The 23862-nt window shown below is 47.0% G+C and overlaps 1 protein-coding gene across 10 annotated transcripts in view; it reads right to left on the bottom strand.

Moving 5' to 3' along the window:
• The window catches only part of CDH13 (cadherin 13), a 1026978-nt gene that overhangs the window by 233279 nt on the left and 769837 nt on the right, over nucleotides 1–23862 (bottom strand). For 9 of the 10 annotated variants that reach the window (XM_007082828.3, XM_042969571.1, XM_042969572.1 and 6 more), the window contains one exon: nucleotides 12204–12382. In XM_007082828.3, coding sequence (XP_007082890.1) covers nucleotides 12204–12382 — 179 coding nt within the window. Of the gene's footprint in view, nucleotides 1–12203; nucleotides 12383–12531; nucleotides 12570–23862 lie in introns of those variants that run through there. The other variant, XM_042969576.1, reaches the window with a different exon arrangement.

Genomic DNA, 23862 nt, shown 5'->3' with positions numbered 1-23862 from the left:
GAAGGCCCCCTGCTGGGCCTCAAAGACCCATAGCCCAATCAAAACAAAAGTTACTTCAAAACTTCACTGTGGTTTGCTTTCCTGTGTTGAAAAGAATTTCAAAATCTATTTCCTCTGTGAAGGTACCATCCAAATAATCAATAATACTGATTCATCTAGTGGGGGGGTGGGTGGGGAATGTATGAGCTTTAGGGAGAGGCCGATATAGGCTCACATCTCAGTGACATCAGCTGTCCCCAACTCTGTACCCACTCAGTTCAAAGAAGGGCTCCCCGTCTCAGAAGGCCTCACCACCCCCCTCGCTTCCGGCTCCTTTCCACCGTGCTCTTCCCTACTCTTGGGGCTCTGATGTGACAAAGACGGTCATTGGAAGTGGTTTCAGCCAGTGTTTAGTCTGTGTGTAGACAGCACTTTGCTTTACCATTATCTTTTAAGTTTATTGACTTATTTTGAGAAAGAGAGAAAGAGAGCGAGTGCGGGGGAGGGGCAGAGCAAGAGGAATTGAGAGAAAATCCCAAGCAGGGCCCGACGCAGAGCTCAGTCTCACACGCAGTGAGATCGTGACCTGAAATGACACCGAGAGTCCGACACTTAGCCGACTGAGCCACCCAGGCGCCCTTTGTTTTGCTATTTTTGCATTGAACTAGTTGTTGTAATTATCGTAACCAAATTTTCAGTTTGGAATTAATTAACAAGTGTCTGAAATGATCTGTTTCTTAATCACGGAGAAATGGGACTGCTGGGCCAAGAAAAATGAAATCAGACCCATCATTCACGACCTAGTTCCTGTCCCTAGGATCCCACCCCCGGATTAGTAAGTGTGATTCGGTATTTTGAGAGTGGACCTCGGATACATACGCACGAATACACTCAACAACCAGTAGCTGAAATTACTACTAATTGGACCATTTTCACGGGCAGTGTAATAGCTCAGGGCTGGCCAACGATGGCCCGTGGGCCCAAGTCAGCCAGCTGTCTGTTTTTCAGTGGCTTGTGAGCGAAAAATGCTTTTTATATTTTTCAAAGATTATATTTTACATGGGTATAGATGTACTTACATATACTCTCAGTCTTACCTCTTGGTCCCCAAAACCTACAGTATTTACCATCTGGCCCTTCAAGAGAACGTTTCCAACCTCTAACTTGGCGGGTGTTCCTATAGTTTGAAGCTCCTTCATTGTTGAATGTGACATCCTAATGCCATATAGCCAGTAAAGCTGGCCATGCCTTCAGAACACCGAATTATACTATCAATAAGCTTTTATCCTATGGCAAACGTGCAGCAAATGAGAGGTCTCCCTGCAAACACAAGTGAAAGAAATGTGGGTCCCAGGCCTTTTGAGACACCATCGTGTCTTGAAACGCTCTATCGCTAGCTTGCCTCAATCCAAGCCTCCCGCTCACCTTCCCTGAAAATGCTTTGCAGCGGAAGCAGAACATAGCGACCCTAACCACTTAGGTCCCGACTAGGGGCCAGGCACAGTAAGAGCAGGTTTGAACGAGCTGCTTTCCAAAGACTTTCCATCAATGCCTTTTCCCTTAAACGACGGGTCTCAATATGGCAAGGGCAAAGCTCCTCCTGTTTTCTCTACCAGTTCAAAGCCACAATAGAACGAGAGAACTTTCTCTTCTTCCTGGGTCCCTCCCTCCCTTCCTTCCTTTCAATTTGGGAGAAAGAGAGAGAAGAGAGAATGTGCATGCAAGCAGGGGAGGGGTAGAGGGAGAGAGAGAGAATCTTCAGCGGGCTCCAACTCCAGCGGGCTCCAGCCCCAACGAGGGGCTTGATCCCACAGCCCCGGGATCATGACCTGAGCTGACGTCAAGAGTTGGCCACTCAACTGACTCAGCCATGCAGGCGCCCCTAACTTGACATTCTTCCAAAACTGGGGTGTATCTCTCCAACTGGGACTGTGAACAGGGATGGGATTGAGAGCGATGTGATTTCAGTACGGTAACTGGAAAATGTGTCAGTGAAGTAAAACGTGCCTTTCTGTGCTAATCATAGTTCTTGGCTGATAAGGAGAAATCTACATTCTCTAAAAGAACTTTTCCCAAAAAAGAAAAAGTTCTTCAGTTTTTAGGGTACTTCACATAAAGTAAGATGGAGAGATTTAAAATGATGGAAAAACAGAAGCACTCTAAACTCATCATCACCCTGCATTTTAAGTTATTTTTACCATATAAAAAAAAAGAGACACAGAAGAAGATAAAGCTTAGAGAATTACACATTCGTCAAACACAAAAAGATGAATCTGTCTTAATGACAAACCTAAGTGTCTCTTGATTCAATATGTGCTGAGCAGCTACTGATTGTCTAATGCTCTAAGACACACAAGAGCAGAGATACGAAGTAGGCTGGTGTTTATTCATTTATTAACAACCTGCGGAACTTAGGTTCAAGTGGTAGCTCCTTGTCTCTCCCCTTGAGAAGGCTAGAAATCCATGAATCAGCTACTCATCATTTACCAAGCATTCTTGAGCTGCCTCCAAAATGCGTCTGCTTTACTGATGGTCTCCCCTCCGGCTCACCAGCTTTCCCTCCGAGTTACAGCTCCTAGGGCACCACGTCTAACAGAGCAGTGTTTAATGTTTAAATACGGTTGGTGGCATTGCATTTACGTGAGGACACATCCATAATCCACTCCCAAGATTATAAGCCCTCTATAATCTTGTGCCAACTCCCTGCCCTCGTCCGGTATCTCCCTAGGACACCCTCAGCTCCCTGCCTCTCTTCAAGTCATGTATGAACGTGTCAAGCCTTTGCCCATGCTGTTCCCATCCCCGGGATGCCCTTCCCTCAGCTCGTTGGCTGCGGCTTTCCATCCATGCATTGAGGCTCAGTTCAAACAGCACATCTCCCTGTGTGTTTGCTGCTGTAGGTCTGCTTTACTTTATCACCAGGCAGCTTGATCTCTACGTCCCTGGTATCTGGCAGTCCATCATGGATTCAGCAAGACACTCTGATGGGTGCTCGATACACATGCGTCGACATTCACGTCTGGATTTCGGTAGGTGGGTTACCTCGGTGTTTCACGGAACTTTATAAGGCTGCCAGATTCTCTGCCATGTGGCCGGAAAGTAAGTGCACTCCCTGCCAGAGGAAGAAGATCCCACCTCCATGCTTCTTCTTCAATCTCATTGTCCATTATGAAAATAACTAATATCCACTGACATTTACAGGGTGCTAAGTGCTTGACATATCTTATTTAATCTTCCTTTTTTTTTTTTTTTAAGTTTATTTATTTACTGTGTGTGTGTGTGTGTGTGTGTGTGTGTGTGTGAGAGAGAGAGAGAGAGAGAGAGAGAGAGAGAGAGAGCGCGCGCAAGAGGGGAAGGGGCAGAGAGAGCGGGAGAGAGAGAGACTCCCAAGCAGGCCTTGCACTGTCAGCACAAAGCCAGACATGGGGTTCGAACTCATGAACCAAGACGTGAGCTGAGATCGAGTTGGATCCTAACCGACTGAGACACCCAGGCGCCCCTCTAACTTCATCTTCCTGATCAGCCTGTGAGGTGAAACTATGATCATCCTCATGAGTAGCAGATCAAGAACCAAGGTTTGGAGAGGCTAACTGACCTGCCAGCTTCTCACAGCTGGTAAGAGGTACGAGTAGTCTACGAATCCATAGAGTCTGAAGCCGGCTCCCGTGCCCTTGACCCATGACTCAGACCAGGTTTCAGCCAGGTGACTAGAGACCGCCCTCGCTCTCATGGCTGCATGGGCCAACCTCGGAGGATGGGGGAAACGGTTAGGGGCACCAGCACGGTGGAGACTCACCACAGTCTCCTCCTAGAATTTATCCAGAGCGGGCAAGTGCAGGAGTTCACCAGGGAGGGCGCCGACTCCCCGTCTCCAAACCCACTGCCATCAGCAGGACGCCGGCCGGCTCCGCGACTGAATCTCAGACCCCAGGGCTCAGTTAGCATCGTGCCTCGTCAACATCCCATTGCACTTTATTTGCTGACACGACAGAGCAAGTGTGATTCACATAGGGTGGTTCACCATCTGTGTTTCATTTGCAAGGATAATGTGTTATTTTAAAAATAATAAGACAATTTATTTACATCTACTCCCCTTCCCCATGTTCTCAGCAGCAAGTGATAAGAAAAAAAAAAAAAACTGGAGAAAATTATCCCAACAAAAATATTTATGAGTAAATAGCTCACAGAAATGGGGAGGAATGCTGCTATCTGAATAATTCTGGTCCCGCCCACCGAAATAAAGAAAGAGAATATTCTTGACAGTGTGATTGAATTGTGTATAATTACTGCCAATGTTTTAAACATGATGATAATGAGAAAAGTATTAGCATGAGATCAGAGCCGGCTGAAAACATTTATTTTACTGAGAGTGTGATGGCTATTTTTTTCTTTCATTCAAGGCAAGGGAGAAAATGCTACCCCTTAGGATTATTCCTTTGTTTTCGGGCAGCTTGACTCGATATCATCATTTTCACAGATTTCTTTACTATGTTTCTGGAGATGCGGCCTACGTGACAATATTTTAACTTGGATCACCCGGACTCAACACATCTGAGTTCTCCTCAGATGTGCAGCCACATGCCCGATGTCAATTGACCATTTTCCATACGATGCTCCCTCTAACCTTCGTCAGTTTTCCCTGACATAATCAAGGACTCCTGAATCTCTCATAGCAAATACATGCACATAAATCTAAAAATAAGTCTTATGTGACACTTGCCATGGAAAGAAGGAAGGAAATTCTCTGCTTTCCCGCTTGGCCTAAAAATTGGGGGCATTACAAAGTTTCAGAAAGTCCTTTACCAGCTGAAAATAGAAAATAAATTACATTCACAGGCCTAATATCTCTTACTGGATGTACATTCTTACGGGTAGGCTACCAGTTTCCTTAGATTATCTAGAGGATAATACATATTAAGTCGAAGGTGAATTCAAATAAAGATAGAAAAGTGCTCAAACCCCTTAAAAAGACTTAATGATACTCTCACAATGCAAGTGTTAAGACTGAATTTCAAGGGCCTCTTTAGGAAAATGTGTCTATTTGTTAAAAAAAGAGAAAAAGAGGGGCGCCTGGGTGACTCAGTCGGTTAAGCGTCTGACTTCGGCTCAGGTCGTGATTTCGCGGTTTGTGACTTTGAGCCCCGCATCCGGCTCTGTGCTGACAGCTCGGGGCCTGCTTTGGATTCTGTGTCTCCCTCTCTCTCTGCCCCTCCCCTGCTCATGCTCTGTCTCTCTCTATCTCAAAAATAAATAAAACATTAAAAAAAAAAAAAAAAGAAAAAAAGAGGAGGAGGAGAAGGAAGGAACCAAAAAGACAAACAGAGCCCCCAAACTGACCATTAGCTACTCTGAGTGGTTTCAAATTGTGGCCGTGTTCAGAAAAGTTGGCAGATTTCAGCAGATGAATTTCGGTCTCCCAGCCAAGATGATCAACTAAATAAACCATTTATCAAATGTTAGGGACCTTTATCTGATTTTATTTTGTAGCGCAGCCAGACATAGTTTAAAAACATAGACAGAGCTGTCAGAACGAGGGGCTGAGTGTGGTTATGGAAAAGAATAAAACAGTGCCCCAGATGAACCCAATTTCGTTTAGTAGGATATATGGCTCTTATTTTCTCTAAACGTTTCCCCAAACATTTAAGCAAGAGACACAGATCCTCACGTCCATCCCATTCGCCAAGGTATTTCTTAGAGCCTAGTGCAGCCCTGACACAAGGTAGGTGAAAGTGAGTAGATTCGATTACTGGATGATTACACAAGGGCGAGACTAGGCTCTCAACTAAAACAAAATCATTTCCTCTGTTTGTATACCCATGCTAGGGCAGTAGATCCTGCAGGAAATTCTACGATCATCTGTAAACTATTTACTCATACATGCAGACTGAAGGAACACAGGCCATCCATCCATCAACCCATCCATCCAACAAATCTTTGCCGAGTGCCTATTATTTATCTGGCTCTTAAATTTGGCAGTGAGAATACAGAGATGGGACAAAGATCCAAGATCTCCTTCTTCAGGTAATTTATATTCCCATATGGTTTCAGAAAAAGCAATCAGAGGACCTTGCACTGGAAAACGCACCGAGTTTCCAAGTAAAATGTGATGTCTATTAACGCTGAGCTTATGAAAACAGACGGGCATTAAGTTGTCACTGCACCTGCTCTCACAATCCAGCTGTGAATCTAAGGGACGGCCACAGAACCCGGCCCAGCATCAGGAAAGGTGAAGAGGCCTGACTCCCAGAACACAGCGAACCTGGCCTGCACAATTTGGAGAGAGTCTTTTTGTATTGGTAACATGTGGGTAGAAACGATAGTCAAGGTCTCGGCAGGAGCTGAGGGAACTGGAGCCTTGGTGATCGGCAGCCACAGGAGGTGTGACACACGTAATAACTGTGTTCGTTGTCTGCAAGACTAGAGGAAGGGACGCACATCTGGAAGCCGCGAGAGAGTGGTGTGCAGAGGTCATGATCACAGTCATTCCTGATGAGGAAATAGGCCCAGAGAGGGTCAATGATTTTTCCAAGGTCCCACAGCCGGCCAGGTAGGAGAGTGAGTCTCCCGGGCAGCATCCTGCAAGGCACGTTGTACCTTGAAGATATTCAACAAATGTTTTCAATAACTACAGTCTCAAGGGCAGAAGACACATCAAGGATCTAACCTTTACTGATGAACTGAATCCCTTGTATGACATCCTACCAAGGGCAGTCTGTCTGAAGACATCCCTCAACGGGGAACTCACGACCCACGTTTACAATTTACTACGACAATGAATAATGATAGTTATGGCAGCTTGTATTGAGAATAGACAATGCGCTTTATGTGTTTTAGCACATTTGATCCTCACGAGCTCATTTAACTCAGGTGCTATTATTCCCACTCCACTGATGAATAACTAAGGCAAGGAGAGGCCAATTAACTCACCGTTACGGATTGAATTATGTCCCCTAAAAAGATACGTTAAGTCCTAACCCCTCGTACCTGTGAACATGGCCTTATTTGGAAGGAGGGTCTTTGCAAATACAACCAAGTAAAGATGAGGTCATTCAGGGAGGTCCTAATCCAACGTGACTGGTGTCTTATAAGAAGACCCACGTATGCACAGAGGCAAGACCGTGAGAAAGCACACAGTCAGAAGGAGGGCATGTAAGACGAAGGTTGAGGTTGGAAGGATGTGTCTACAAGTCCAGGAACACTGAAGATGGCTGGGAACCACCAGAAGCTGGAAGAGGCAAGAGAGGATCCTCCCCTGGAGACTTCAAAGGGAGCCTGGCCCCACCAACACGCTGGTTTGAGACTTCTGGCCTCCAGAGCTTTGAGAGAAGAAACGTGTGTCGTTTTAAGCCACCTGGCTTGGGGTACATTGTTACAGCCATCCGGGGAAACAAACATGCTCAGTTTACACTACGGGGTCAGCAACCACACTGAAACATGGTCTCCAAAGGCAGGGACTCCTCAACTTGTCGCACATTTGGATCACCTGGGATTATTCTTTTAAACTACCAATGACGGTTCTACCGCCTGAGACTCTGTTTTTATGGCTCTAGGCTTCTGCTGAAGCACTGTGATTTCTTTCTTTGAAAAAAAAACATTTTTAAAAAAATTATTTATTTTACTTCAGAGAGAGTGAGTCAGGGAGAGGGGCAAAGGGAAAGAGAAAGAGTTTGAAGTGGGAGTGGGCTCTCAGCACAGAGCCAGACCTGGGGCTCGATCCCACGACCCTGGGATCATGAACTGAGCCAAAATCAGGAGTCGGACGCTCAACTGACTGAGCTGCCCAGGTGACCCTGGAGCACTGAGATTTCTAAGGCTCCTCAGAAAACTTTGAGAAACTCTGTCACAGTTGACTCCACTTGTCACCATTTGGGGACCAAGTGGAACAAACCCACCAAGCCCAATGGCATCTACTCAGCAGGGGTGACCCCCCGAATGGGAAGCCAAGTCAGCTGCCTGTCACGGTTAGGAGGAAAAGGAGGGGGTCAGTTATGGGGCCTCAGAAGATGGAGACAGCAGGTGAGCTTCCTTCTAGCATTTTCACCTGACCCAAAGCCAGTGAGCGACAGGTGGTCTCACTCCCAGCTCTGTGCATGCACTGCGGGTCCAGAGGCCACACGGCCCCACATGCAGCGGGAAATGAAAGGCAAGGACCCTGCCAGACAGCAGCCTGCACACATTGAGATGCTACTCACTCTGAGCCTGCTTCCCTTCCCTCCTGCCCTTCCTTCCCTTTACTGCTCGGTAAATATTTGTTGGGCATCCGTCATGTGCTAAGGACTGGGAATGTGTCAGGGAAGAAGATGGGCACAATCCCTTCCCTCCTCAGAGTATGGATGGGGGCAGATCAGTGAGGGCACCTGCCTCAGCTGGCCCCACTGGGGACATCCTGAGGAGCAGAGGTGGGAAGAAAAGGCAGTGACCGAGATGGTGACATTAAAGATAATTTATCGGCGTCCTCGGCTGTCCTCATCGACACGCTTCAGGACAAAGTAAATATGGGAAAGGCAGGTTCAAAGAAAACAGTGCCCGCCGCCTCCCTGAAGTGTCACGTCACCTGCCAGGGTCCTCCTTGGGGCCGTACACAGTAAAGGAAAGGTACTAAATGGAAAAGCAAAGGGAAAATTTACATCGTATCAGCTGAGCTCATGATGCCAGAGCCAGCGGGCTTCCAGATCCTCTAAGCCCAAGCAGGAGGGGCCCAAACAGGACCAAACCATTTGTATCGTCTCAGGGGCCCCAGCTTTCGAAGTCCCCGACCCATGTGTTTACATTCACTGTATTGCAGTGTCCCAGTGGAATATTTTCTTAAAAATGAATAGTGCATAAATGTTCTATTTTTTAATTTTTTTAATGTTTATTTATTTTTGAGACAGAGAGAGACAGAGCATGAACGGGGGAGGGTCAGAGAGAGGGAGACACAGAATCCGAAACGGGCTCCAGGCTCTGAGCTGTCGGCACAGACCGGACACGGGGCTCGAACTCATGGACCACATGATCATGACCTGAGCCGAAGTCGGAGGCTTAACTGACTCAGCCACCCAGGCACCCCATATTTTTTAATTTTTTAAAAAAAGTTTTTGTTTATTTATTTTGAGAGACAGGGAGAGCACAAGTGGGAGAAAGGCAGGGAGAGAGGAAGAATCCCAAGCAGGATCTGTGCAAAGCCCGATGAGGGGCTTGAACATGGGAACTGGGAGATCACGACCTGGGCCCAAATCAAGAGTCGGACGCTCAACTGACTGAGCCACCCCGGTGCCCCAGTGCATAAACGTTTTAAATGTTCGGCTCGGATGGTCCAGCAGTAGACTTTAAAACCACACCCGAGACAGGACGCCTACTCAGAAGTTGTCCAGAAATAATGACAAACAATTCTCCAGCCCTGCTGGAGGGGCCCGTCGTAGGCACGTGATCCAGGAAAGGCGCAGTGAGCTTACACGTGCCATGTGCAAGTCCTGTCCCTTTAAAGATGAGCAATGTGGAGTCACGTTTTACCCTTTCAGCAAACTTGCCGGGGAGAAGCTTACCGCAGCAACAGTGCATAGTCAAGGCTTGCCTACATTCGGGGACGTTTCTTTCCTTCAGATTGCACTGATGTTGCCTGGGTCAGCAGTGAACTCTGGAAACCCTCACAGAGAAGTGACACTCTTCATTCATTTTCATTGATTTTCCAATTTCAGTGAAACTGTGTCTATCTTTTGGGGGGGAGCTGTTTATGCATCGTGGCTAGAAACGCTTCGTTCAGCTCCCGTAATTGCGTATTTATTGCAAGCTGACAAAAACCCAAATGAAGAGATCATGAGCTTAAAACACATCTGGCCCCCCGATAAACCTTAAAAATGGAAGAATCCACTATATTATCACTTTGGTTTATAAAAAGAGACTTACAACACGTTTTCTGTCAGTAAAAACAGACGCTGAGCTGCGGAAATCACTGCATTGCATCTATGCCTTGTAAAAATCTGCAAGTGTCTTTGGGAGAATTAGGGGTTATGGGAAAGCTGGTGTGTGTGTGTCCACACACGCGTGCACATGCATGCTGGGCAGGGAATAGACAGAGGTGGAAAGTCATTCCTTGCCTATGAGGAAGATAATGAACCGAGCAGTCATAAAAACATGGAGGGCTGGAAAGGGAAGGGAGACAGGACGAAGGAGAAGGACTCCGTACGTTCCTTGCCCCCCGCCGTTTTCCTACTTTTAACTAGTAACGATTACATTTTCCAAGTGACAGCCACAGTTTCAATGAAGATCTCATCCTCTCCCTCCCTTCCAGTAAGTTCTCTTCCTAGCGGCTGATTCCCACCCCCGAAGGGCAAAATCTTCCTTTCCAACGCATTCTTGCCTGAACCGCAAAAGACAGATAATGAAGATTAAGACACGCAGAGGATCGTGGCGTCTGCTCTCTGTTAACTTTGCAGTCGAGGCCACCGGAACTTTCTGTGACGGTGACAAGATTCCATAGCTGTCCTGGCTGATGCATTTGTACATTTTCATTTCAATGAATGCAAATTAAAATTTAAATAACTGCACAGGACTAGTGGCTACTGTGTTGGGCAGTATTCTAGACCCAGAGGAAGGGGTATTCTTTTTTTTTTAAATATGTTAGTTAGTTAGTGTATGTATGTATGTATGTATGTATGTATGTATGTATGTAGAGAGTGAGCGAATAGGGGAGGGGCAGAGAGAGAGGGAAAGAGAGAGAGAGAATTCCAAGCAAGCTCCAAGCTATCAGTGCACAGCCTGACATGGGGCTCGAACCCATGAACTGTGAGATCATGACCTGAGCTGAAATCAAGAGTCATATGCGTCAGTGACTGAGGCCGCCCAGACACCTCAGGAGGGGGATATTCTTTTTTTTTTTAATTGTTTTTTAATGTTGATTTATTTTTGAGAGGGAGGGAGAGACAGAGAGAGAGACACACACAGAGTGTGAGTGGGGGAGGGAGAGAAAGAGAGGGAGCCACAGAATCCCAAGCAGGCTCCATGCAGCCAGTGCAAAGCCCTTCGAGGGGCTGGAACCCACAAACGTGAGATCACGACCTGAGCCGAAGTTGGATGCTTAACTGACTTAAAGACAGTGGCTCGAACCCAGATTCTGGGCAGAAGCTACAGTGTGGAGAAGCAGAAAGGAGAGAAGGCATTTCTGACCCAAGGAAATGCACAGAGCACATTCCGAAAACCCAGCAGTTTCCGTGGGGCAGGTGCCGCTTGTGGAAGGTCTGTGGGACGATGCCATGTTGGCAACAAAGAATTCCAGGATGGGAGATCTGGGGCGGGTGGAGGCGGTGGGGGACAGAGGGGAGTCCCTAAGTTGGTTGAATATGCTGTGTTTGACGGGCCAGGAGTCTCTCCTACTGAGGGGAGCCTGTGGGGAGCTACGGAGGGACATGTGACTCAGGAGGGGGGGCCAGGACCAGGGGGCACATGTGGGGGGGTGTGAGCTGGGCAGGAGCCCACACCCCACATACACGGGACTGAGACCACCAGCTCCATCTGACTGTCACGTCTGATGTAACCGACTGTCCACGTGTGAAAACTTCCAGAATTTGTGATTTTCAGGAAGGCTGGAAGTTGGAAATTTTGAAAAATAAAAATGAAATCTAAATATTTTGACATGGCCACTAACGTGAAAACCTGAAAGCAGCCTAGGTAAAACCAAAGAGCAAGGGTGTGGACTGGCCGAGTTCCCTGGGTCGCCTGTGTGTGACACGTGACCTACGTGATGGGTGACATTTCCCAGCGACGGCCTAAGGGTGAAGCGGGAGAGAGGGGTTCCGGGGGGACACAGTGACAGAGGGTTTGGGAAAGAAGAGAAGTCCAAGCCACCTGACTCTGTGATCTCGGGCAAAGCCACCTCCCTCCTCTTTGTCCCTCTCCTACCTCCCTGCCTGCCCTTCCCTCCTTTGTCCCATCCCCTTCCTCTGGAAGGTAGGTAAGGATAGAGTCCCATTATGAGGACTCATGAGTAAGTGCTTCAGGAGGAAACCGAGGCATCGGGTGGAAGGAATACAAATAATTCCAAGGATGTGTGTGGCCTTTTAGAGTGTGTGGTTTTGGTTCATATGATATCTCATTTCCCTTTATGGATCCCCCCCTCAATCAACCACGTGTAAGCACCTCATTTCCACCTCTCCACGTAAAGTGCCTTTGCCTGAAGCCCTACGCCATCGCCCCTGTGAGAGCCGCGTTTGCTTCTCATGAAAAAAGATGTGTGCCTTTCAGCTCACCTCTCGGTCCAGCAAGGCAGGTGACACGACGGTGACGATGTCCCCTTTTTCAGGATCGATGTAGAACATGTTTGGAGACGGCTTGTCAGGCGTCTGCTGACGGATATTGTACCGCAGAAGGGCATTATCTGTGGCCGGGTCATCGGCATCAAAGGCTGTCATCCGCATCACTGTGGTCCCTAAGGGGGGGGGCAGGGGAGAAGGGCAGGAGACGGTCACTCGGGGGACAGCGATGGGCAGAGACCCCCCCCCAGCAATTGTCAGAGACTGATGCACCAGTCACTTTCCAAATTAAAAAGGAAAGCATTTCCAGAACCATGTTGTGTGTTTGCTTTTCTTTGACTCTCCCTCGTCACATTAAAAGACCTGAAATAAAGAAAAGAAATCTTTGCCGTTCAGCAGACTGACAGCTTAATTTTTCCTTCTGCTGATATGCTGTTTATTTTCACGGGCTTTCATTCAATCGTGAATGTGGCTGCATGACAATGGCCTTTATTTTAAAAGCTCTTATTAAATGCCGATTACATGTGGGGCTCTGGGCTGGGTGATGAGGAAACAGAGGTGAGGAAAGGCATTCTCTGGTGTCCACCAGGCCGGGGGTCAGTAAGAGTGACAGCAGATTAAAAAAATAACGAACCGTCGCAAGGGCATTGAGAGACAGCATTATGAATACATAAGAGAACAACTTCATCTAGCCCGAGGTTCAGGAAAGGTCCCAGTGCAGGCGCCTAAGGAATGAGTAGGCGTAAGCAACGCGAAGGAGAGGGTCCTCAGTGGGAAAAGATGTTCCGGTTAAAGGGAACGTGACCAAACGTTATTTCAGCCCCCCACTATATGGCAGCCACACTGTCATAGGCGGTTCAGAGACGAAGACGACATAGGGATAGAGGAGGACGATGGCAAAGGTTGGTAAGGTTGTGCGACACCGGGCTGGCTCATACACAGCTGAGACGCAGAATCGGTGTTCGGCACGTTGGAGGACTTTGGAGCAGCAACTAGTGAGATCTACCCTATGACCCAGCAACAGCACTACTAGGAATTTACCCAAGGGATACAGGAGTGCTGATGCATAGGGGCACTTGGACCCCAATGTTGAAAGCAGCACTTTCAACAAAAGCCAAATTATGGAAAGAGCCTAAATGTCCATCAGCCGATGAATGGATAAAGAACCTGTGGTTTCTATACACAGTGGAATACTACGTGGCAATGAGAAAGAATGAGACCTGGCCTTTTGTAGCAACGTGGACGGAACTGGAGAGTGTGATGCTAAGTGAAATACGTCATGCAGAGAAAGACAGATACCATGTGTTTTCACTCTTACGTGGATCCTGAGAAACTTAACAGAAGACCGTGGGGGAGGGGAAGGAAAAAAAAAAAGGTTAGAGAGGGAGGGAGCCACAACATAAGAGACTCTTAAAAACTGAGAACTGAGGGTTGATGGGGGGTGGGAGGGAGGGGAGGGTGGGTGATGGGTATTGAGGAGGGTACCTGTTGGGATGAGCAGAAATTTGACAATAAACTTCATATTATAAATAAATAAATAAATAAATAAATAAATAAATAAATAAATAAATAAAAATATTTACCCATTTGGCATCTACTGTCAAAAATATTTGCATGTGGGGGGCGTCTGGGTGGCTCACTTGGTTAAGTGTCTGACTCTTGATTTCGGCTCAGGTCACGATCTCACAGTTTGTGGGATCGAGCCCTGTGTCAGCCTGCATGCTAAAAGTATGAAGCCTGCTTTGGATTCTCTCTCTCCCTCTCTCACATACTCTCTCTCTCTCAAAATAAATAAATAAACTTAAAAAAAAAAAAGAAAGAAACACTTGCGTGTGTCGACAAAGCGTTCTTGCAAGGATGTTCACTGCAGGATTATCCATCATGGTGAAAGATTTGCAGACAACCTCACTGTCCAAACAACAGAGGATTTGCTAAAATGACGGGATTCCCTACACTTATGAAAAATTTTGTAGCGGGCAGAAAAAGGTTGGAGGTCTAATGTGCTCTAACACGGAAGGCTCTCTAAGAGTACCACGTGAAATTATCAGGTTGAAGAATGTTACCCATAGTATGGTATCATTTTTGCGAACCTGCTTGCACATAGAAATTGCCACGATACTTTATACATATTTTGCAGATACAGTTTATGTCCATAAAAGCATAGAAGGTCTACGAAAGTGGACTTCACATGGGTTATGGTGGTGAAGGGGAGCAAATCTCGCCACCCAAGACATGACTCTTTGACATATTGATCGTTTTAAGCTGGTTATTGTTAAAAAGCTGCGGTCACAAGAGAAGCTCTGAAAATCAAGAAGTTACACCTTTTGGAAGGAACATTTACATTTGTAAGGGAAATCTTCATTTACTGGTATCGCCCTCGCTGTACCAGTAAAAGGAGGATGACTCTAAATCTGGACAAACTCTTATCAGTGGAGAAGGCAGGGACTTAAACCCGTGTAACAACTCTACCTTCCTTGACTGTACTTTTCCTGGTCGCCTCCCATAACTCACCCCTCTCCCCCTACATCTCCCCATCTTTAGCTGAAAATGGTATTTAAGGTGACGGCTTCAGCCATTTCAGGAAATGGCTCCATTTGCCTGTGTCTCTCCCATGTACATAGGACATATACAGGTTGTTAAACTTTTGTTCCATTTTCTCCTGTTTATCTATCTCATGTCAATTTGATTCTTAGACCAGCCAGAAGAATCTTGAAGGCCAGAGGAAAACTTTTCCTCCCCAACAGCGGTTAAATCTGGGAAAGTACAAGGGGGATTGGGATTAAGGATGGTGATGAGGAGGTAAGATTTTGGTGCAACCTATAACGTTTTGACCATTTTTACAAGGAGAATGCATTACTTTTGTGATTCAGTGTCAACATAAAAAGATCGTAATTATAAATAATTATAAATACTGTTAATCTAAAAAATGAAACAACCAGTTATTTTACTAGCAAAATGGGTTACTCAGGAATAGCAGAGAATTACAATTCCGGACCTGCAAACTACTGCAAAGCCATAGGCAAGCCCAACAAACAAAGGAGAGTGATGTTATTTTATCAAGAAGGAAGAAGTGGGGAGGGGTTGTATTGAAGGAAAGTCCACTGGAGAAAGGCAAGAGTTCAAAGTGATGACAGTTACTCATCGGTTGAGTTGTAGGGGTGGTCGATTTCTTGAACTAGATGCAATGTACATCCTTCCTTGTCGGGACCTGTACTGGATAATTCTTTCTTGTTGATGATTCTCCTGTTGTGTCTCTATTGGACAATTCTCCTGTAATTGATATGGAATGGTGCATTCCTCTTCCCAACCTTCTCCTTGCCAGCCTCCCTGCTCCACTTTAGTGAGGTTTCCCTGTATTGACTTCACAAGCCCAATAGGAGCAGAGGGTAGAACAGAATCAGGCACATTTACCTGCGGGTCTTGACGATTGTGAGCCATCGTATTTGGCTCAGGGCGACCTGCCAAACTACATTTTTTCATTGTAGTTTACTCTTCTAAGAATATAGGGCCCACCTGTGGATTCTGACCCCCTTCTGGACCCACAAAATGTGGGTAATGTGAACTAACGGGTAACAGATGAAAGCAGTACCGTCCAATAGGTCCCAGAAGTATTCACATGTGGAAAATATTGAACCGTAAAGTAAACGTGAAATTCATCTGGCTCAGCTGCCATCCTGTTATTCTTTTTCCATCTATAACAGTGCTTCTCAAATCATCCAAAGCACTTTAATTTTTCCCACAATCGGAATCAGATTATGAGCCATTAGGTCTGACTGATCAGGCAAATGAGGGGATCCAATCACCCTAAGGTTGAATGGATTTCTAGAGCCGTCTCAGTGTTGCCATTAGGCCAGATACATCAGGCACATTTTCTACTCTACCATGTTTCTTTGCACTTCTTTGTTTCTTTGTGAAATCGTCCCAAGGCAAACTTCAAGAAGTTCGTCCCAAGGCAAGAAGAGAGAAATCTTGGGGGCGCCTGGGTAGCTCAGTCTGTTAAGTGTCTGACTTCGGCTCAGGTCATGATCTCACGGTTTGTGGGTTTGAGCCCTGCACTGGGCTCTGTGCTGATGGCTCAGACCCTGGAGCCTGCTTCGGATTCTGTGTCTGCCTCTCTGTCTGCCCCTCCCCTGCTCACGCCCTCTCTCTCAAAAATAAATAAACATTTAAAAAACTTTATATATAAAAAAAGAAATAAGTCTTGGCTTCTGCCCCTACCTTATCTTGCCCCTTGTCTTTGGAAAATATTAGGAAACAGTCTGGGACTTTGTTTCTCATGGAAGCACCAACGGAATCAGGGCCTTTTCTCAACCTGCTGGTCCAGGCAGCCACTCCCTATCTAGGAACACTGGTGTGATGGGTGACACTTATTTGCCTCGCTGGTCTAGGAGGACAAGACACTTTAATGAGGATCCCTTCAGAAATCAGAGGCAGTTTTCAGGCCTATAAACTCGCCAGGGACGTGCTAAGCGAGTTCCTTGTGGCCAGAGGCATGAAGGAGGCCTCAACACTATCAATTCCACAGGAAATTGTCTCTGGTTAAGTATGTATGACCCACTGCCTTGCACTTTGTTAATGTCCAATGAATGCTTGACTGATGGAGTCTTTGCCCTATTTAATGTGCTTTTAATCGAAGTCCTAGATGAACGAGCAAAATGACGTCTAAAAGTGAAGTCGTGAGGCTTGCATGTGTCACGGCTCCCACTGAAAGGATGAGGGGAAGGAAAAAAGATCTCGAGGCTCATGGATTTTCAATTTTCACCAGGAAATTCACCGATGATGTCTTTTTTGGTGGTTATTGTTACAGATTTCATAACCTAACACAAGGTTATACTGGAATGTTCCCAAGTTTACCCAGGAAATGCTTTTTATTTTAACGAATCGTTCGGGAGCAAATGAACTTGATCTTATGTGCTGCCTTTGTCCTAGCCCAGATGTAGGTACAGAACAGGATTAATGTCTGCGGCCCACCTCCATAGAGACTGAATAACGTCCTAAGTCGCATCAACACGTTTGTAGCATTGATGAAAATGACCTTGGGTGACGTTTAGGTTCAAGTCTTGCTGTGTGAACATGGGCAAGTGATTCAGCCCTACCCAAGCCTCAGTTTCCCCAATTGCAATAAGAAGATATTAGTAACACTTTCCTTTTTGGTCTTTGTAAGGTCGCATGGGATACCATATTAAAGGACTCGGTACAAGTCCTTTGAGTGTTTTGAGGAGGATGCCTTTTCTTACCAAACCTGTTCAGGGTTCTGAGCCATCATGGGGGTGTAGGCGATGGCCTCAGACCACAGAGCTGTCCACGGAACCTGGAACCTGCTGCGGTGAGCCCAGCTGCCCATCGTCTCTGAGTTGCCCTGCCTCACCCTCTTCCTTGCACTGTGTCTGTGGTCTTAGTTTGCAGATATGGGTTTCTGCTGCAAAGATCACAGCTTTATACTAACACATACACGTGCACGTGTGCTCACACACACACATACTCACACACACATGCTGTAGGCTACGCTGTGACGCTCATCTTCCTCTGGGATCAAGGTTCTATCCTGAGTCCCAGTCCGTCCAATGGGCCCAACACCCTGCTCTTGCTAGCCCCTCCCCTGGGGGCTGGCTCATGATTTTCATATTTCCAGTTCTTCCATGGCTGGATAAACCAGCATTTCCTGAACTGTATCCAAGGAACTCTGGTTCCATGAGCTCAGCAGAGAAACCGATTTGGGAAACACACAATAACCGTAGTCACGCAAGTTTCTATCCTGGAGGACGCCTCCTGTCTTTAGTGAGCAAATGTGTATCATAAATCTCCAAGAGAGAATAGACTCTCAGCGTTTCCCTAACTGCTCTGTTGATGGAGCCTCTTCGCTTTAAGAGCATCTTTATGTGATGGGCCGCCTGGTCCTAAACTTGAGCTCTCGGAGGGGACAGACTGTGTTCTGTTCATCTTCATAAGCTCAGTGTCTCCATGCAGGAGGTCCTCTATCAATGTTGAGGACAATCGCATTCTTGCAATTCACTCAAGCTTTGTCTTATTTCACACTGACCAGAAACCATAAAGCACTTGTTACTGAGAAGCGTGGACAACATTGCCTGCACATTTTTCAGAGCCAGGCACGCTTCACTACCACCTCTGATTATGTAGATATATTTTTGGCCCTTGGAGGCCCTCGTTGGAACTGGATTCAGTAGGTAGGCACCAGGACAGCGGCTCCGATGCCCATGGGGGGCACCCGCGCCTTACCCTTTGCCCGAGCCCACACCCTGGACTCTCAGAAGAAGGGCCCACTCATTTCCTTCAGCCCAGAGGCTTCTGCATCCATGCTTATCTCATGTTTATGTGTGCTTCACGATGGCAGAGGGAAGATAATTATATGACAGACACCCGTGTGGGTCCTCTGAAACACATTTCTGCCTTCTCCCCCATCATAATATTCTCCTGAGTGTCAAAATAAATGATAATCACCCTGTCACTCCCAGATGAACTAGCAACAGCCCCTCTAAAGCAAATACAAGAATTAGAGGTTGCTAGTTGAGAGTCTCAAGCCAGCCTGTCATTTTCTTTAGTGGAAGGACATGGCTGCCAACAGGAAAGGCTGATAAACGATTATGACTGTTTTGACTTGGTCCAAGACAGTCCCTTCCTCTTGGCCGCATGTCTCTGATTAAAGAAAGTGCCGCCTGGTGTTAGGACCTTACATGCTGGTGTTTGAAGTTTTGCTTCCCTGTGACTTCAAGCGCAGCCACACCTGTGAGGCGTGGTGAGGGGCTGCTTTCGAACTCCACGAAAGGCCAGCTAGCCTCAGATGGGGTGGGGAGGCTCTAAAACACGGCTCACTCTGTGCCACAGGCAACAAAATGATTCTGTTCTTGAAATTTCTTTGACCTCGTCCCAAAACGTCTCCTTCACCCGACCAAAATGGTCAGAATCCTTTTTTTCTTTTTTTTTTTTTATAAACCACAGTCTCATAAGCAAGAAGTATATTGAGACATGGACATTCTGATCTGTAACTGGCCCGGGATTTCTGAGAGCCCAGCTGGGGCAACTGCCTGCTTTCCAGGGATGGCAGATGTCACCAAGTGAGCCCCCTGCATGTGACAAAACGGCACGTCGTCAAAAAGCTTCAACCTCACAGGAGGAGGTGGGGAGTGCGTTCTGATGCCACCCGGACACCAATCTCTGTAACTAAGTGTCCTAAGAGATGTGTGGCAAAGGCTACTTAAAAAGAGGGTGTGACCACGGATGCTGGATTGCCTGACTTACTCCTTGAGTGTCTATTCCCACGTCACGAGAAAAGTCCTGAGACATTTAGTGCCCCAAATTGCTCATCCAGGCGATGAGGGCATAGAAGCATCTGGGGCTGTGTGTAGTTGGGGTGATGCTAATTTGAAACAAATTATACTCCTCTTGAGACTCCTCAGTTTGGAGGTGTCCTGGGCACCCTGGTTCCACACGTCCAACTAGCGATGGCAGACGTGGGATGCCAACAAAGCAGCCAGCTTTTGCCCCGGGACCGAGGGCCATTGCAGGACGGTCCCGGGCAAACCAGAATGAGCTTGTCGCTGCCAGGCCGAGTTTGCTTTCAGACACAGACGCATCTCCTGGACATGACTGCCAGAGTACAGACGTGAGAACTGTGGCCGGATGAGCCTTGAGCCACACGGACCCCGACCATTCATCGGACTCACTCTGTCCCGCTGCTGTGGGACTGCTTCCCGCCACGCAGGGGACACAACCAGCTCTCTCCTACAGTTCTTAACGGTGAAGAGTGAGCGAAGCAGGTGTGCAAACTCAAAGCAGAGCAGGGCTCGAGTGTGGCTTTAACTCCTGGCCTCACCACGTACTGGCCGTGGGCCAGGAAAGGCAAATTCCTTCACTTCTTCAACTTCTTCATCTACAAAACAGTATCTCCCGTGATGGGCTTTGTAGGTATCCAATGTATTAATGCGGTATTTCTCAACCTTTTTTTTAAAATTCATTATTACCTATCCCTGCCTTCCAGAATCTTCTTAGACCTTCCACCACCCTCCCCCCGCACCTGCCGTGCCTGCCATGGATATACTGTTTATCTATTCAGGTACTATGACCCCTTTGGAGGGTCGCAAACCATTGCAATATCCAATACTTTTAATGTCCCCCCAAACACCAATTTTCTCCTCCTCGGGTGATATTGTCCCCACCGAGAATGTACAAATTAACGGATATAAAGTTCAATGCCCGGGCGACGGTAAATACTCGAGAGATGTTAAGTTGTATTGTTATTTTTACTGACTGCCGCAATTTGCCGCTCAGCGGGGGGGGGGGGGGGGCACTGCTATGTGTGATGGTGATGAGCGAAACCTTGTGGGACACCGTCACTTGCTAGCTCTAGGACCTGCGCTCAGCATCTGCAGAAGCAGGGATTAATTAAAATCTCATAGGGACACAACTCCTTTCTTCCCTCGGGCAAGCCCGGAGACTTCCGTTGAGTGCACGCACGCGTGAATCAGCTTCCTCTGGTCTTGTCAATGTTTCTGCGTACGTGGCGACTAATAGGGAAACTGTCAAGTGATTAGTGGACAAAAGATAGCCACAGCAATTTGATAGGCATGCAGAGGCAGCCCCCGTTCTGCAGTGCGTGTACTCCTGAAAAGTCACCCACGTAATGAATCATGAATAATGTCTTATTTTCCCATTGACCTACATTAGCATTTCATACCCGCTTTATCTTCATTTGAGGGGGTGTCCAAATGGAATCTGCTCCTCATAATTCACTTTAGGTTTTTCTGCTTATCTCTCCAACACTGGGCTCGCAGGTGGAGTAGGAAAGAGAGGTTGGCTCTCTGCTCTGGGTGTGGAGACTATTACAGAAAGCCGTGCTCAGAAGCAGGGGACGAAAGGGGAGAGACCTAAGGCAAAGCTTGGGAGATTTAGTTTTGTCACTTGGTTGCTTCTTTGGGGGGGGGGGGGCTTCCCTCTCTTCCCCCTATTATCTAGGGACTGTCATTTGCCAGAACTGATTCCTCTCATATTTTGCATATGATCGTACTGGGCATCAGATCCACAGCGTTCTTGATAATGACAGTTTTGATGAGGATGTCAACGACCTGTGGCCTTTCCTCTGACAGCAGCTGGGTCCCATCGGCCCTGACAGTGAGACTCTCTGACCCCATTCCCAGAGTGAGGTCAGGGAACTGGGCCAGGAGTGAGAAGCTCAAATGTCCATCCAATGCCCACATGGGTAACTTAACATGAGCAGAATGATTTCAAGACAACTGGGAGCTTTGTGGACTGTGGCAAACTGGAGGGTCTGCATCCTGCCTAAGGGGCAGCCGCCTTTTAGCTTAAGGTGAGTGACACATTTCTGAAATGCACGTCTGGAGAGGCTAGACCCTTTCATTTTCCAAGAAAAGATGGGGTTTTGAATTTTCATGTAAACTATCAAAATGTTTATGCGTTGGACACCAGTTCGAAATTTTAAAAATAAAAGATCACTGAGTGAGGCAAGGAAGGCCAAACAAAACAGGTTATGATTCACCCATTTTCAGCTTTTGGCCCTGCCAGTGGCCAATTCTTTTCCCCAAGGACATGAACTAAATGTTGTCAATGTGTCCACTGGTGATAAATTACAACTTAAGAAGATGGCACACCCACTAGAAAGTTCACCCTTCTTCCTTCCACCCCCCCTTTTGGAACAGGAGAGTCCTCTCATGTGGTCCCAGGACCCAGCAGCATAGGAGACAGTGGAGACACAATGAGATCACATCATGTGATGCAGGTTTCACGTTTGATCCTATGCTGACCACGGGAGGCATGTCATATTGGTAAGCCCACTGTACAGGCGACAAAATGAAGACTGAGAAGGCCACCTAGCTAATGATCCCATGAGCCAGGACCTGAGTTCTGCTTTGCGCAAGGGACAATGGCCCCAACTATGGGTTGCTGCTTAATACTCATTCTTCCTTCGCTCCTGATTTTAGCTGGCCACACTGCTGACCAGCCCAGGTACTAGACATCTCAGCATCTCTGGCAGCTAATCTGGCCAGGGACTCAGGTTTAGACACTGAGACATAACAGAAGCATTGTGCGTGAGGTCCTTTTAAGGAACCTCAACCAGGAGATGAGGGCTTTTGTGGCACCCCCTTTCCTCACTTCCGTCTACCTGCACTGCAGATGTGATGACTATAGTTTCAGCAACCATTTCGGACCATTAGGTGGCCCTTCGAATAGAAGCCATGTGATGGGAATGTAGAGCAGAAAGAGTCCCTGAGGATGGAAATCTGAGTCCCTGAGTCTCTGATGACCATGGAGCGCCAAGGGAAGCCCAGCACACCTCCCTCTGGCTTTGATTACAGGAGCAAGAAAGAAATGAGAGGAAAGGAAAAGCCCATCTTGTTCGGAGGCTGGTTTGCATTTGATTACAGCCACGGCTAATCTTCTGATAAAGGCAGGAAGTAAAGATGGAAGAAAACAAACAAATATATTTTATTAAATAGTATCACCCTAGAGAGCGAGTTTTGTTGCTTTAGCCTAGAGCTAGACGACATTATTTTAGAGAAAAGTAGAAACAACCAGTCACTGCCTTATGCATTGTCAAATATTTAGATCGGTTTCCACTTATCTAAAGTGTCTTGAATCCAGAGACAGTCTCTCAGGAGGTAAGATCGCTTTGGGCCTACCCATGTGACTTCCTTCGGCCACGGAAACAGACAAACAGAGGCAAGAAAGTGCTTGTGTACTGGAACCTGTCCTCCAGGAGCCCGGCTGCCATCTGAGGAGATCGGGGCTCTCTGGCCACATGTCTGTGAGCTAATGCTCCCTGGCTTCACCCCTAACTAACCCTCAGACATGTAAGCTGGATCATCGAGCCCCAGCTGAACCTCCAGATGACGGCAGTCACGCGTACATGAGCAAACATTAGGCACCGCCAACATGAGAACCATCCGGCTGAACCCATCCCGATGCGCAGAATCACCAACCAGTAAATAGTTGTGTTTTGAGCCACTAAGTTTTGATAGATTTCACTTTAGAGCAGTTGATAACTGGCCAAGAAATAGAAGCGGACTGATCATCACACACAAGCTAGAAAATATCACATAATTAAAAAAAAGTAGAGCTTATTTTAGATGTGGGAGCTGCCATTTAAAATAACCAACTATGGGACGCCTGGGTGGCTCAGTCTTAAGCGTCTGATTTCAGCTCAGGTCATGATCTTGCGGTTTGTGAGTTCGAGCCCTGCATTGGGCTTTGGGCTCACCCCTTGGAGCCTGGAGGCTGCTTCAGATTCTGTGTCTCCCCCTCTCTCTCTGCTCCTCCCCTGCTCACGCTCTGTCTCTCAAAAATAAATACACATTACAAAAATTAAAATAACCACCCAGAACAGCACATTCAGAAGGCGCACCAAAGTACAGAGGGACAGGTGCAGGCGCAGAAATCAATAAAATGCAACCCATTTCCCAAATGTTGGGCTTTGGGGCCCCCTAATGACATCACCACTAAATCATCCCATATGCTGACCACCAAGCACATTAGTTAACTAAGGATTTCCATCCCACACCCGGAATAGAACAGAATCAAACTGACACAAAGTATATACTCCTGATGCAGGTTTCAGTTAAGTACCTTCAAACAGGAAGACAGCCCTGTTCTTACGAACACCTTCTACTTGAGACAGTTGCTCGTT

The sequence above is a fragment of the Panthera tigris genome, chromosome E2, assembly GCF_018350195.1.
Source record: "Panthera tigris isolate Pti1 chromosome E2, P.tigris_Pti1_mat1.1, whole genome shotgun sequence".
Classification (NCBI taxonomy): Eukaryota; Metazoa; Chordata; class Mammalia; order Carnivora; family Felidae; genus Panthera; species Panthera tigris.
The sequence above is the reverse complement of the archived record's forward strand: the minus strand, read 5'-3'. Positions and strand labels throughout refer to the sequence as shown.